The sequence below is a fragment of the Herpailurus yagouaroundi genome, unplaced genomic scaffold (genome assembly GCF_014898765.1).
Source record: "Herpailurus yagouaroundi ecotype Mexico unplaced genomic scaffold, PumYag 100, whole genome shotgun sequence".
Taxonomy (NCBI): Eukaryota; Metazoa; Chordata; class Mammalia; order Carnivora; family Felidae; genus Herpailurus; species Herpailurus yagouaroundi.
The window spans coordinates 40131826-40147444 of NW_024412391.1; the positions used below are offsets into that span (position 1 = coordinate 40131826).

At 35.6% G+C, this 15619-nt stretch overlaps 1 protein-coding gene across 1 annotated transcript in view; it reads right to left on the reverse strand.

The window, feature by feature from the left end:
* The window catches only part of ITPRID1 (ITPR interacting domain containing 1), an 87167-nt gene that overhangs the window by 40563 nt on the left and 30985 nt on the right, over positions 1-15619 (reverse strand). The window contains exons 9-10 of the mRNA XM_040471581.1: positions 14725-15299; positions 8696-8753 (exon numbers count right to left, since the gene is read on the reverse strand). Coding sequence (XP_040327515.1) covers positions 8696-8753; positions 14725-15299 — 633 coding nt within the window. The remainder of the gene's footprint in view (positions 1-8695; positions 8754-14724; positions 15300-15619) is intronic.

A 15619-nucleotide genomic window follows, 5' to 3' on the forward strand; every position in this document is an offset into this window, starting at 1 on the left:
AGAAACTTGCATTAAAATTTTTAACTTGAACTGTATAAAATACAAAGAAAGGAAAAATATTACCTGAAACCCATCACCCTGAGATGGTCACCAAACTATTAAGTGTAGCTTAACTTATTTTTTAAGTGTATTATATAGATTATATATGTAATTTTATATAAGTGAATTGAGAAACACATTTTATTTTATGACTTGCTTTTATCTTTTAATTGTAAGTCTTTAACCACTGTGGCAAGAAATACCAGTTGTCATTTTTGATGACCAAATGATATTCCATTTAATTTTATTCCATTCCAAATAATCCTCTATATTGGACATTTAAGCTAGTTTTTCACACCTCTTTTATAATTGCCTTAGGATAACTTCCTAGAGGGTATATCCAGGTAGGAAGATAAACACAGTTGCAAAGTTTCTGATACATATTGTTATATATTGCCTTCCAGAAAGCAATATGTATTCCGGCCAACATTAGATTCTATGATTTCTTAAACCTCCATTGATTTAATAACTCATTTGCCTGTTTTAGTGTAATTTAATTCATATTTCTCAGATTACTACTGAGGTTGAAAATCGCTTTGTTTGCATTAGCTTGGTTAATAAAATTCCTACTGACACCTTTATTTTTTGTTCAATTTTCTTGCATTGGGAAATTTCAAACATGTACAAAGTATAGAAAGTAGCATAATGTATATCTATTCCTTGTAACCACCTACAGTGGTATTAAAATTTAACATTTTTTCATAGTTACTTCAGATTTGTTTTAAAAAGGAACCATTACAGACACAGTAGTCTCATTTACCTGGGTTTATCCCTTCCTGAACTCATTTCCTCCCTCCTAACCTCCCAGAGTTAACCAGGATCCCGAATTTGGTGTTTATATTTCCCTTGTATATTTTTGTGCTTTTACTTTGTATATGCATTATTAATACATACCAACTATTGCTAAAGTAAATTTATTTTATATACTGTATGCATCTAACTGATTTACTTACTTCCACCTTGTACTCATGGTATTTTTCCATGTGGATAAGTTAACTTGTTTGTTTATTATCGTTGTGGTATATTATTCTACTCTATGACTATGTTATGATAGCATTAACCTTATTCTTATTGATTTGATTGCCCTTAGGTTGTTTTAAGTTTTTCACTATTTCAGTGTTGCAAAAAATGTTTTTATACGTTCATTCACATCTGCATATATGTAATGATTTCTCTGGGCCATATCCTATGAATGGAATGGCTGAGTCAAAGGGTCTGTGCTTCTTAAACTTTACTGGATTTTGCCAAACTGCTTTGCAAAATGGTTGTACCAATTTATAATCTCATCAGCTGTGTAAGATTTCTTCTTTGTCACCAATACTTGGTAGAATTAAATTTAAACATTTTTGTCAGTCTAAAATGGTATCTAATAATTTAAATTTATCTGTTCCTGATTATAATAGGGTAAAGCATATTTTCTTCTTTAAAAAAAATTTAATGTTCATTTATTTTTGAGTGAGAGAGAGAGAGAGAGAGAGAGAGAGAGAGAGAGACAGCAGGGGAGGGGCAGAGAGAGAGGGAGACAGAATTGGAAGCAGGCTCCAAGCTCTGTTAACTGACTGAGCCACCCAGGAGCCCCTCTTCTTCATTGGTTAATTTTTCTGTGAATTGTGTACTAATTTACTGTGCATTTTTGGTTTAGTCATTTGCCTTTTTTTTTTTTTTGCTCACTTTTAGAAATTATATATTAATTCTGGAAACAAACATTTTGCTGTGCATAGGTTGTAGATATCTATTACTTTGTGACTTTGTTTATTTTTCAATTGTAATATAGTTGACCTGTGACTGGTCTTTGAACTTTGTTTATGCTGTCTTTGTTGAACCAATATTAACAATTATAATGAAGTCATGTTATCCATATTTCTTTTTATAATGTGCTTTTGGGTGTCCTGTTTAAGAAATTGTGTCTTACTCTGAGGTCATAAGTATACCCTTCTTTATTTTCTTCTGTAAGTAGCAATGGTTTGCTTTCCACAGTTAGATCTTAGCTGTACTTGGATTTATCTTTGTTAATGGGACAAGCTAAGGGTGTAATTTTCTATCTTTTTCATATGGATAACCAATTCATTGTATCAATTGTGTTAATCCTTTCTCCACTGGTTTTGAAATGCTTTCTCTGACTTAGCATTTCTATACATGTAAGGGTCTGTTTCTGACCCCTATTTCACTGATCCATCATCTTTTTAAAGAAAAAAAATTTTAACAGTGGTATAACACCTTAATTACAATTATGATATAAGTGTTGATTTCTAGGAACATAAACTTCTCCTCCATGATCTTCATTATTATCTTAGCTCTCCTTGGTCCTTTACTAGGACATAGGAATTTCAGGACCATCGTGCAGGTTCCGCACAAAAACAAAACAAAACAAAGCAAATAACAGCCCTATCAGGATTTTATTGAAATTGTACTGTACATTTTTTTTTTAATTTTTTTTTTAACGTTTATTTATTTTTTTGGGACAGAGAGAGACAAAGCATGAACGGGGGAGGGGCAGAGAGAGAGGGAGACACAGAATCAGAAACAGGCTCCAGGCTCTGAGCCATCAGCCCAGAGCCCGACGCGGGGCTCGAACTCACGGACCGCGAGATCGTGACCTGGCTGAAGTCGGATGCTTAACCGACTGCGCCACCCAGGCGCCCCTGTACTGTACATTTTATTATTGGTGGATATTTGGTTTCTTCATAATATTGAGCTTTCCCATTCTTGAGCATGACATAGTCTTGCTTTTATTTAGGTCTCATTAAGAGACATGGTAATATTTTATAGTTTTCCCAATAAATATCCTGAGTCTTCATTTAGGTATATTCAAAGGTACTCTTATAGGTTTATTGTTGTTGGAATTGTGAGAGAAATCTTTTTTTTTTCTTTAATGTCTTCCTAATTGGTCATTGCTGATGCCTGGAGATAATACTGATTTTTGCATTTTGCTGTTACATTCAACAAAGTTGCTAAACCTTATTATTCTATTAATATGCCTATTAGTTCTCTTGGGATTTCTATGCAGACAGTTATTTTGCCTGCGAATATGAATAGTTTTTAAGTTTATATACATCTTACTTCATGGTGTTGTCATTCTGCTTTGACCTTGAGTTCAATGTTGAATAAAAGGAGTGTAGCAAGTTCTGTTCCTTGTTGAATGGGATTTCCTTGAAGGTTTCCTTGTTAGGATTGATATTTGGCATGAAGATTTGATAGATGCCTCTCAGATTAAGAAAATTTCCTTCTGTTTCTACTTGCAAATAATTTTTCTCTGTTTTGATTTTTAATCATGAATCATGTTTACATTTTGCTGTCTTCTTTTTTCTGCATCTTTTGAGATTCCTAAATGTTTTTAACTGTTGATAGAGTATGTTTGAAGTGACTCTACCAATGTTGATCCACCCTCAAATTTATGGAAAAGCACTACTGTTAAGTTGTTAAATGTTTGTAATGGAAGAAATCTTTGTATAGCAAAAATCATAATCATTTATTGTTTATGATGACAATATATACTCTCAGCTTGTCATTTACATTTCAATTTTTTATGATTGTTTTTCATACATACATAGGTATATTCAATGTTTAGTGAAAAACTGGGGGCACCTGCGTGGCTCAGTTAAGTGTCTGTCTCTTGGTTTTGGCTCAGGTCATGATCTCACGGTTTTGTGAGTTCAAACTGTCCATTGGGCTCTGTGCTGACAGCACAGAGATTCTCTCTCTCCCTCTCTCTCTGCCCCTCCCCCATTTGTGCTGTCTTTGTTTCTCTCAAAATAAATCAACTTGAAAAAAGTCATGAAAAATTAATTAAATTAGCTATTGCACTTTAATCAAGCTTTAAAAATAGGTTTCTGTTCCAAATTTATATAAAATTCATCTACATTTATACTATTAGCCCTTTTATAATTTAGGTGCCATTTTTTTATATTTAATTATCCATCTGAAATTTCATTCATCTGAAAGTTCTGTTGGTGAAGAGTGAAATATTTTATAAGCATACACATCTTTTTCATAATCCATCAAGTTGATCATATCATTTATTTCCTTTCATAATTTATCATAGTAGTTGATAAATTATTTTAGTTTTTCAATTGTTGAAACATTGAAATCTTGGAATAAAAGATTTCAAGGATTAGACTGTTTCTGGTGCTCTACTACATTTAAATCATCGTTTCTTTATTGAAAATGTTTAGGAGTGCCTGGGGGGCTCAGTTGGTTAAGCATCTGACTTTGGCTCAGGTCATGATCTCACAGTTGGTGAGTTTAAGCCCTGTGTCAGGGTCTGTTCTGACAGCTCAGAGCCTGGAGCCTGCTTTGGATTCTTTGTCTCCCTCTTCCTCTGCCCCTCCCCCACTCTCACTCTGTCTCTCTCAAAAATAAATGAAACATAAAAAAAAAAAAAAAAAAAGAAAATTATTACATCTGTATTCCTAAGTAAAATTCATCAATTTTATGAGCCAATTTAGTCAATTTTGAAACCAAGTGTTGTATTTTTTTAATCTAAGAGGAATTGGAAAGATTTACAAATGTTTACATTACCTGGAAAATTTACAGAGAAGAGCAATTATCTCTTGAAAAACTGGAAGAGTCTACTCATGTAACACTTTTGGTTTGGTTTTGCTGTTGTGCATTGCTGTTCTTACAGGTTGCTTTTGATAAACTTAATTTTTGTTTGTTTATCCCTCTCTGGTATTAGTTTACTTAGGAGTTCTGCTGTGTTATTTTGTTAATATTTTAGGTTTACAATAGATATGTATATATAAATATGGCAACATAAATATAAAATTATATAAAATGTGGAAATATAAATACAGTAAAACCTTGGATTACAAGTAACTTGTTCTGCAAGTGTTCTGCAAGACAAGCAAACATTTCAAATAAATTTTACCTTGATAAATGAGCAACGTCTTGCAATAGGAGTAGTACATGACATCGAATGTCATGTGATCACAACTGAGCCAATGGTTCTCGAAGTTTGCTTTGATATACAAGTGTTTTGAATTGCAAGCATGTTTCTGGAATGAATTATGCTGGCAAACCAAGGTTTTACTATACATATATTTTCTGAAATATCCATGTTAATTATCCCTGTTTTTAATTATACCATTTGTATTTGTGTTCCTTTATAATTTTAGCATCAGTTTTTCAGATGGTATAACTTCTATATCAGTGGTTCTGTCTTTTCTCTAATTTTATTTTGATTATCTGGTTTTGTTTGTATGCACTTCTCTCTTTTTATTGCTTGACAGCTTTGCCCACAAAAAAGCTAATGCTTTGATTTTACTTATCAAATAACTTGTTTCTGCTTTCTCCACTATTAATTTCTAGTTCAATAATCTCTAACTTCCAAATATTTTTTTTATGATGGCTTCTTGAGGCAAATAATTCATTTTAGTTGTTACTTATTTGATAATGAAAGCAATTAAAGCTATGAATTTGCCTCAGATTACTGCTTCTGTTCCAATTCTTCAATTTTATATGAAATATTCATCATTATTACTTAAATGATCTGAACTTATAGCTTTACATGAGCACTTTCTGCACTTTTTTAAAGATGGAGAACTCAGTCCACAAGTCCTAGATTTAGTATTTTGTTTTGTTTGTTGGGAGGAGGAAGTATTATATTTTTATTATTGAATTCACATATTACTGCATTTATCCATGGCAAGGTAGCTCTTACATAATGTGTGCACGTGTAGCAAATCAATGAAATAATCTTTGCATTTACAAATTATTAGCCCTTCTAACAAAGTAAATCAAGAACACTGGTAAAGAATACTTATTTCAATATTTTTCTATTATGCTCATATTATCAATTATAACATTAATGTATTTTCTACCATCTTCTATTGTGTCATGCTTGATCAGTAAAAGACTGAGAGGAATATTAAAATGTTTCCCAATTTTGGAAGAGATGTTGTTCAAAGGGTTCAAAGCTACAGTTAAGTAAGGATAAGTCTAGAGATCTAAGAACCATGGTGACTATAGTCAATAATATTATATTGAATATTGAAAATTAGCTAAGAGAGTAGATTTCAGGTGCACTTATCACACTTATAAAATGGAAACTGTGAAGAGATGATATGCTAAGTCGTTTGACTACTGTAATCATTTCAGTATGTATGTGCATATACATCATGTTTCATACTTCAAACATATAATTTTGATTTAAAAATTAAAAGATACAAAATACAAAGTGTACAAAAGTTTTGGACTGGTTGTCATGGGGAGCAGAGAATTAACAACAAAATTCCCCATTTTATTGTGTCAATTGCCTATAGTATTGCCAGAATTTTTTGCTAAGTAGTGTTATGAAAATAACATATGCACATGGTAACAAAAGAAAATTAAAAGATGCCAATTATCTTAAAACATGTTAGTTTCCCTTCTGTTAAGGTACTTCCATTAGCAGTTCCTGAGATATTCTTCCAGAAGCATTCTGTGCATACTTTCTCCCCTTCATAGAAATAGATAACTCTTTTAATAAAAAGAGGTGTCTATATAAAACCTTTGTACATATTTTTTTTCTCATTTAACAACTGTATATCTCAGAGACCTTTTCATATCAACACAAAAATATCTGCTTCATTTTCCAAAATACTGTCTGAATAGATTTTAATGTAAAAATGTACTATAATTATTTAAAGCTAATTTATACTTTGGGGCACTTAGGCTGCCTCTAGCTGTTTATTATTATAAATATATTTTTGCAATCAAAAACCTTGTGTGTACATTGGAGTCTACTGATGGGTCAAATCCCAGAACTGGAATATTTGCATACATTTAAAATTGTGTGACATTGACAGATTATACTTCAGGTAATTATTATGATTTTAACTTACAACCAACAGTGGGTAAGTGTTTGTTTCACATTTTTACTGTCACTTGGTATTACTAAACCTTTAAATATTTGTGACTTAGAACCACAGTTGATTATTATCCGTCATGGTTCTGGGGGGGTGACTCAACCGAGCTATGTGGTTGTCGCTTGCATTCTCTCATGTGGTGGCAGTCAGATGACATCTGAGCTGAAGTCATCTGAAAGTTTGACTGGATTGGACATCTTGGATGCCTTATTCACATGGAGGCTCATTCAAGTCTGTCCACCAGAGTGGACAACTCCCATGTGGCTTGGGATTTTCACAACATGAGGGCTGGGTTCTCATAGGGAATGTTCCAAGAACAAGTATCTCAAGAGCCAGGAAGCAGCCAGGTGGGTTAAAGGCAACACTCTACAAGTAGTAAAGCATCATTTCTGCCATATCCTATTGGTCAAAATAGTCCACACACCTTCATTTTTGAATGAAGTCATCTTTTTAACTTTGAGTCAAAATTCATTCATTTATATTCATATATATAGAAATATAAATTCATCCATATATATAATTCATACATAAATGAATTCATTCAGTCATTCATATATAAATAAAAGTAATAATGTTCCCCTTTGCCTATTAATAGAAATAGAACTAGTTTTACTTATTTTTTTCTCAGTTCTATTTTTTCCTGGGTTTACGACAATGTTTTTGAAAGTAATAAATTACATTTGCTTTACTTTAATTCAGATTTTCTTCATTAAGCTAACCTTCACCCATCTTACTTTGCTTTCTGAATTTGAAATGAAATGGAGATTGGTACTTTTGCCTAACGTCCTAAATCATTTTTTGGAATGATTGGGGTGACTTACATGATATCAGTAGACCTCTTAATTGAATGTCAAGGAAGGCAGTTCCTATTGGCACGGGGACCTCCAGCTTCACTGAGAAGCATTCAATTAGATGAAAAACAGATGCTTATTTTTGTCTTATAAACCTCAATGCAGGTTATGTGGTAATTACTTCGAAGAGCAGGATAACAATTTATGGAATCAGCAGGACCCTATAATTACTAATGCATAATTTCTAAACAGCATTTAGCAAAATGAGGCCCATACATACACTTTGTAATGAAAAAGATGTGTTTGACACCACACTAAATTAAATTAAAAATTTGCATATTTTCTTCCAGGAAATGCACTAGCTTCATCTGCTTTATTTTGCTTCACTAATCCCTGTCTACTTTTAGCTCTGTTACAGGATCATGGAAATGCTGAATCACAATGATGGCTGAATGGGAGCAGAAGGATGAGGTGTAGAGAAAGCCCTCCTTCTCTGCTGTCTAGGATTATGTAACATGATTCTGAGAGATTATTTGGAACGTTACATCTAGGCAACTTGTTTCCATGGAGAGTTTAATATGAAGGTCCTACAATCACTTAATTTAGAATGTAAGTGCTTGCAGAGAACTTAAAAATTACCTCCACTTGTCCGAGGCCCAGTAAAATGATGTGACTTTTAACATCAAGCAGTTGTCAGTAGGAGTAAGAAATGACTCATTCAGTGAGTCCCAGTCCTTTGTGGAATCCATTCCACTCTCCTGATTAAATCGCACTGAGTTAATGTTGGACAAACCACATGTTGCATTAGCCCCAGGGACGTTGAACGTTTCTGCAGTAAGTCTTTTGAAATTTGCATGCACATTGGCATCGCTAGTATGCCTTTAATAGTAGTAGGTGGAAATAGTGGTGGGAGTAAATGGAAGTGCAGGTGGCTACATATTGAGAAAGTTGAGTGCTAGTTATTTACAGTTTCTCTCTGAAAGACCATCGATGAAATTGGACACCTGGAGAAATTCTTACCTGCAATTCCTGAAGTCATGTCAAGAGGATTACCCGTCTCTTCCTCAGTGCTCTGGACCTGAGACACCAAAATACATCAATCTCATTAGAAATGTTTTCATAACGAATTCACTTTATTTATTTAATCAACATATAATGAGTGCCTACTGGCTACCGCTAAGAGGATTAACCATGATTTCTAAACCCAAAGAGCTCACACTGGGGGGCAGGCAGGTGGCATGGTACAAGCACTCGGGATAAAGACTCAAAGAACTAAAGATCAGGAGAGGGAAATGGGGCAATCACTTCTAGGTGGGAGGAATAGAGACCCTGTCTGGAAGATGCGGCATTTGAGTGAGACTGAAATAATAATAATATTATTCTAGATTTTTTTTTTTTTTTTTTTGCTCCTAAAGAGCTTTAAATATACTTGGAGAATGAGAGTTATTTCCTACATTTAATTTTATTTCTCGGAGGGATTTATTTATGACTTGGTAAATTTATGGAAAGCAATTCGGAAAATTCACAACTCAGTTGCTATACAGAGCTTAGATAGCTCAAAGAAAATTTGTTTTCCAAATTGATAGAGCAGAATTTATCGTTAAAGTTATTTTCAGAAATTAATAAATACTACTCTACTGAGAATAAAATTATGGGTAAAACAAAATAATAAATATTTCTTTTAAGGGTGCCTGGGTGACTCAGTCCATTAAACATCTGGCTCTTGATTTCAGCTCAGGTCATGATCTCAGGGTTTTATGAGATGACACTTGAACTGGGCTCCATGCCTGGCATGGAGCCTGCTTGAAATTCTCTCTCTCCCTCTGCCTCTGCTCCTCCCTGCTCCTGTGCGCTTTCTCTCTCTCAAAAAAAAAAAAAAATATTTCTTGAAAAGTAATAAGATAGAGTACTACAGAAACTTGATGAATAAAAAAAGTTAAAGAAGGTAAGAAAACAGTTCCTGTTGATATTTTAGAGTTCATTCTTGCAGGTTTCCCTTTTAATATGATGTTTTTGGACATCGTTATGTAATCAAAAATTTTCACTCAAAACTTAGAAGGAGAGCTTCTTTCCCCACGTTGTGAAATTCCTTTGAAAACACCATTTTTCATGACTACAATAGGCCATATTTTGAAGGTACATTAATTTACTTAATGGTTCTCCTAATGTTGGAATGTTTTCTAAATTTTGCAAATAAAAGCAATGGTGCGATGAATATCCTTATATATAAATCTTCTTCTACATGTCATATTATCCATTTAGGTTCATATCTGAATAGTGAAAACTGAATCAAAGGGCATTTGAACATTGCAGCACAAGTGGCCAGAAAGGGCCATAAACTCAGGAATAAAGAGAAGACCATGAGGTAAACTCAGGAATAAAGAGAAGACCATGAGGTTATAGCTTAGCAATGTAAGAAGAACTATTTACTCCCTCTTTTTAATCCTTCATCTGTTTTCTTTAAAGTTGTTTTATACTTATGGTTCATTAGACATATTTCTTAACATTACTTTTATTGGTTTTGTAACTCAAACCAGCGTGCACCTTGTCTGTGTACTGTATACATGTACCGTGGACATTTTCAAGTATAATAAGAAAACTCTTCTGCTGAGATTATTATCATGGAGGAAAGTCCACTTTGTGTGATGTAAAGTACATGGTCATCTAGGGAAAAACAACCCCAGACAACAAAATCTCAACAATTTAGAACGGAAACCAGGTGTATTCCTGGGTTGTTTCCCCTGAGCCAAACTTCTTAATAATTTTTTTTAATTAAAAATAAAGGAACAGTTATAAACTTTGGAAACATTTTCCACCTACTCAGGATGCCAATTGGCATTGTTTAATAGTAGGGTCAATGTTTCTTACATTTAGTTCTAGGAGCAGGATCCCTGTATGGAAGCGAGAGGAAGATTAAACATGTTTTATAGCGGCTATAAAGAAGCATCCTACCTTGACTTTACAATTGCAGATGCTTCATTAGGATTAAATTCTCTTAATATGTTTGAGAATTTAAAAAGAAAGGAACAGACTCAGTTTTACTAGGTAAAATTAAACAAAAAATATGTTGATTTCTGCACTAAAAAAATCGATGCACAATTTTCTTGGAATCATAGTTTTGAAAAGTGAGCCAAATATTGTCAAATTCAGCCTGTAAGTAGGACTTTAGGGGAGCATCATAGATTGATCAGGAGGTAATTTTGGCCAATCACAGTTGAAATTATGATAGCTAGATATTTAAGTATATTGGCTCATGTTTTAAATGCCATGAAAATCTGCCAATTTCACACATATTTTTCATTTCTTATAATTGGATTCTTAAATTTCCCATTAAAAAATGACTATTAAATCTGGCATTAGTTCCTGTTTAAGATGCAACGTACCCAAGCTTCATTTACTCATCCATTGGTATTGAGTGAAACAAATATTTTTCTCCCAGACTGTGATGAGGACATAATATTTTAGGTATACGTTTTAGAAAAACAAAATTCAAGTAGTGAATTTCCTTTATATCATTTTGGGGGCTCTATGCCTTGGATACACATATAGCCTGTCACACACACAAACCTGGGCAAATATTAAAGAAAGACCAGGGACAAAGTTGGTTATAAAGTTCAAGAGAGTATTCTGTTTTTCTATGGATGCCACCCAGACTAAATTAATATTATCAAATATTTTTGATGTTAATTTAATCATTCACAAATATTTATTGAGTCCCTAGTATGTGCCTAAAAACATATGAGCTTGGGGTACCTGGGTGGCTCAGTTGGTTGAGTGTCTGACTCTTGCTTTCAGCTCAGATTATGATCTCATGGTTCATGGGATTGGCCTTTCACACTCACAGTGAGGAGCCTGATTGGGATTCTGTCTTACTTCTCTCTCTGCCCCTCTCCCACTTACACTTGTTCTCTGTCTCTCTCAAAATAAATAAACATCCTTAAAAAAATAAAATAAAAATAAATTTATTTAAAAAACAAAGAAACAGGGGCGCTTGGGTGGCCCAGTTGGTTAAGGGAACGACGTCAGCTCAAGTCATGATCTCGTGGTTCATGAGTTCAAGCCCCACCTCAGGCTCTTTGCTGACAGCTCAGAGCCTGGAGCCTGCTTCGGATCCTGTGTCTGTCTCTCTCTGCCCCTCCCCACTCATGCTCTCTTTCTCTTTCTCTCTCTCTCTCTCAAAGATAAATAAACATTAAAAAAATAAAAACAAACAAACACACAAAACATATGAACTTGTATTATTTTATTTTGGGGCCTGAGTGTCTTCCCACCTCCATACATACCACCAGAGAGCTTTGCCTTGAATAATTGCTATTGAAGAATATTTGAAAGTGTACCATGTAAGAACTGACACTCTGTTCTGAATCTTTTTTATCCTGAATGTAATATTATCTCTCCCTGTCCTCTCACATATAGATGGTGTCCAATGGACCTTATTTTCCTCTAAGTCAATCAAGCTTGAAGCATAAAAAAATTTCATAAAGGGACAGTAGAGTCTGTGAGGCATCCCAACAGGCTGGGGATGGTGAAATTTCTTGTTTGGATCCTAAGTAATATAGCAGACTGACAAATGGACTGCAGATTTTCTTGATATTCTTTATATTACTGTAAGTAGTAGTCTGGTGATTAAGTAATCTTTGCAAGATTGAAATAAAAGAAAATTTTTCTTAGTGCTACCTCAGTTTATCTTCAAATCAGGGCACTAGATCAAAGGTCTCCTTTTTTCCTCCATTTATAATTAAAAAAAATTTTTTTAACATTTATTTATTATTGAGAAACAGAGAGACAGAGCATGAGCAGGGGAGGGGCAGAGAGAGAGGGAGACACAGAATCAGAAGCAGGCTCCAGGCTCTGAGCTGTCAGTAACAGAGCCTGATGCGGGCTTGAACTCACAAACCGTGAGATCATGACCTGAGCCGAAGTTGGACGTTTAAGCGACTGAGCCACCCAGGCGCTCCTCTCCATTTATAATTTTTATTTATCTGCAGGCTATTGGTTTACATTCAGACTAATATTTTAAGGTTCTTATTTTTTAATATTTTAAGGTTCTTGAAATAATTTTTGACATAAGACATGTATACACATAAACATATATGCATAGATATTAGGATCATCAACAGCTACATATTTTGAGGCAATTTTCATATCTTTGTGGGATAGGGAGGGCTACCAATAGGCATATTCACCTAATTCCTCTTCTTCTTTTAAGGTTATGGGTAAGTCTTACCTCCTGCAAGTTTCTTGATCCTCTCAGCCCCTTGGCTGTTTAAGAACCTATTTTCTTGGGGCGCCTGGATGGCTTAGTCAGTTAAGCATTCGACTTCAGCTCAGGTCATGATCTCACAGTTTGTGAGTTTGAGCCCCGCATCGGGCTCTGTGCTGAGAGCTCGGAGGCTGGAGCCTGCTTTGGATTCTGTGTCTCCCTCTCTCTCTGCCCCTCCCCCGCTCGCACTCTGTCTCTGTCTCTGTCTCTCTCACAAAAATAAATGAACACTAAAAAAAAAAAAAAAAAGAACCTATCTTTCTGCTCCCTAGATGTCCCAAACATGTCTAGAGTGATATGAAAGTTTACCGGTAGAGCTGTCACTCTCCCTGCATGTTACTGTGCCCACCCCTGCCATTGCACTGAGGTTCCCGTGCTGGCAGGTTCTGCACCCCAGAGACTATCAGAGCGCCTGGCTTGTAGAGGGCTTCTAAGAAAGGTGGTCCCACCTTGGGATTTGCATATAAATATTCTGCCCCACTTCTGAATGATTTACATGATGAAAGGGAAAAAAATTTGCTCTTCCTTTGTCATAATATTAAAGAATAGAGAACTGTGTGAAAACGCGTATATATATTTTTAAACGACTGAGAAGTGCATGTAAGGGTGTCATCTAAATGAGGGTGAAAATTAGCATGAGTGAGTGAAGGGGAAGATAAAGGAGCAGACTGTGAAATATGTGAAGATATACATACATGCACATATAGGACAAAAAATCTTTTGCTTACTGACATTCCTTAGCCCTTCTCCCAGTCAAGAAAGAGAAGTTTGAGGAATTACCGGGCTCTGACCCTGGATAGATGGGAAATAAACGATGTGGGGAGGAAACCAAATAGGCAGTGTGAAGAAGAAACAAGTGAGGAAAGAGTCTGTAAAAGTATAATCTTTTCCCCATCACATGTTTCACTCCTGTGTTTTAAGAACAAAATATAGGGTGATCAGCCTGCATAAGATGTGGTGAAAAGGATGAAAGCAAGCAGGCACTGATGTGTGAACTTCAGCCAAGCCACAGGACCCATGCCAAGAGGCTCTGTGCTGTGGTGCAGTCCCGGGAGAATCCAACAGTGAGATAACTATCAAATGCATTCATACTTTTCCTGAGTTGACTCATGGTGGCATAGACTGAGACTGATGCTGAGAGCTGCGTGGTCACCAGAAGAAGGGGGGCCAGCCCCAGAAAGGTGTAGTGGCATAGGAATGAGGTTGGTACTAAAAGTTCTTGGTAGACAGAGTTGTGAATAAATATGTATGAAATGGAGGTCAAGTTATGTGAATATCAATAAACTCCAAAGCAAACAAACAAATAAAATACTAGTCCTGCAAAATCAAAACCAAACCCGGGTCCCTACTTCTTTGTCCAAGGCCTTGCATTAGGCGTCACAGGGGACATATTTCCAAGATACATCTCCTTGTGGACAAAACCTGGTGGTCAAGGAGCTGACAGACTAGCAGGGGAGATGTCATTGAAACACATGTACAGTCTCTGCCATACAAGCTCTCCCTGCCAAGGCTGTGAGAATACAGAGTGGATGTGTGGGCAAGTTTCACTGAGTGGGAAGTAGCTGAACTGGCTCTCAAAGACCATTGGTGAAACAAGGAAAGTTAGAGTGGATGGAAGCATGCTAGAATGACCTTAAATGTTTTAGACTAAAAACAGGAATTTGGAACAATAAGATATAAAGCTGAGGGGTTGAAAGGTGAAGGGGTTAACTGAGGGTAGAAAGCAGAAGATGCCTTGGGAATGGCTACTTCCCTTAGAAGTTGAGTGTGTAGGTACAACACTGACCTCTTCCATTTCAAAGGAGTCTGGTACTTTGCCTGCAAGACGAGAGAAGCTCTTGAGCTTGTTAGCTTGGATCGAGTTCACCTTCTGAGTTCTGTCCTTGACTGACCGCTCAGACATATAGGAAGGAGGAGCCCTCTTGGCCAGCGTGGATGGGTGAGGCCATTGCTTGCCCAGAAGAGCTTGGGGAGAATGACAAGGTACCAAGTCATCACAGGCTTGGAGAGACGAGTGTTCTGCTGAAGGACACAAATGACTTTGGTCATGGTTGTTTGTCACAGCTGCTAATTCTGCTCCATGTTCTCCTGATTTTGCAGAGGCAATGGAAAATTTGCCCCTTATCTTCAATGACTCTGACACTTCTGAGCTGCAGTCCTTCGCAATACTCTGCCTTGAAGCTCTCCTAAAAAGTCCACCCATTCTTCTTCGATGTTCTTGGGCCTCACTCACTGAGGTTCCTTGCACATTTCCCCCTCCATATTTCTCTTCAGCTTTATTCTGCAGGATGTTAACATCATTCAGCAAAGATGAGAAGGCATTGGCTACATGGTCCAGGATCTCTAGTTGTCGGAAACGACCTGAATGATACAAGAAACACACAATTTTTAGACTGGGTGTTTTCAATGAAGCTGCATGAATGTAGTAAAAACTGAACAGGTTGGTAACACATGTGATTTTCAAGATGGGAAGGACTTAAACTCTTGAAACTTAAGTTTTTCTCACTATGTGCCACTGGTTATTATGGTGGTGATTCCTCAACATAAGAAGATGCCACTGTGTCTTGGGGAAAGCTAATAGCTTTTATATTTAGTTAAATATGCATAGCTATATACACTCATATATGCCTGTAGTTTTTATGTGTATATCCATAAAAACTATAGGCAAGGATCAATCTTAA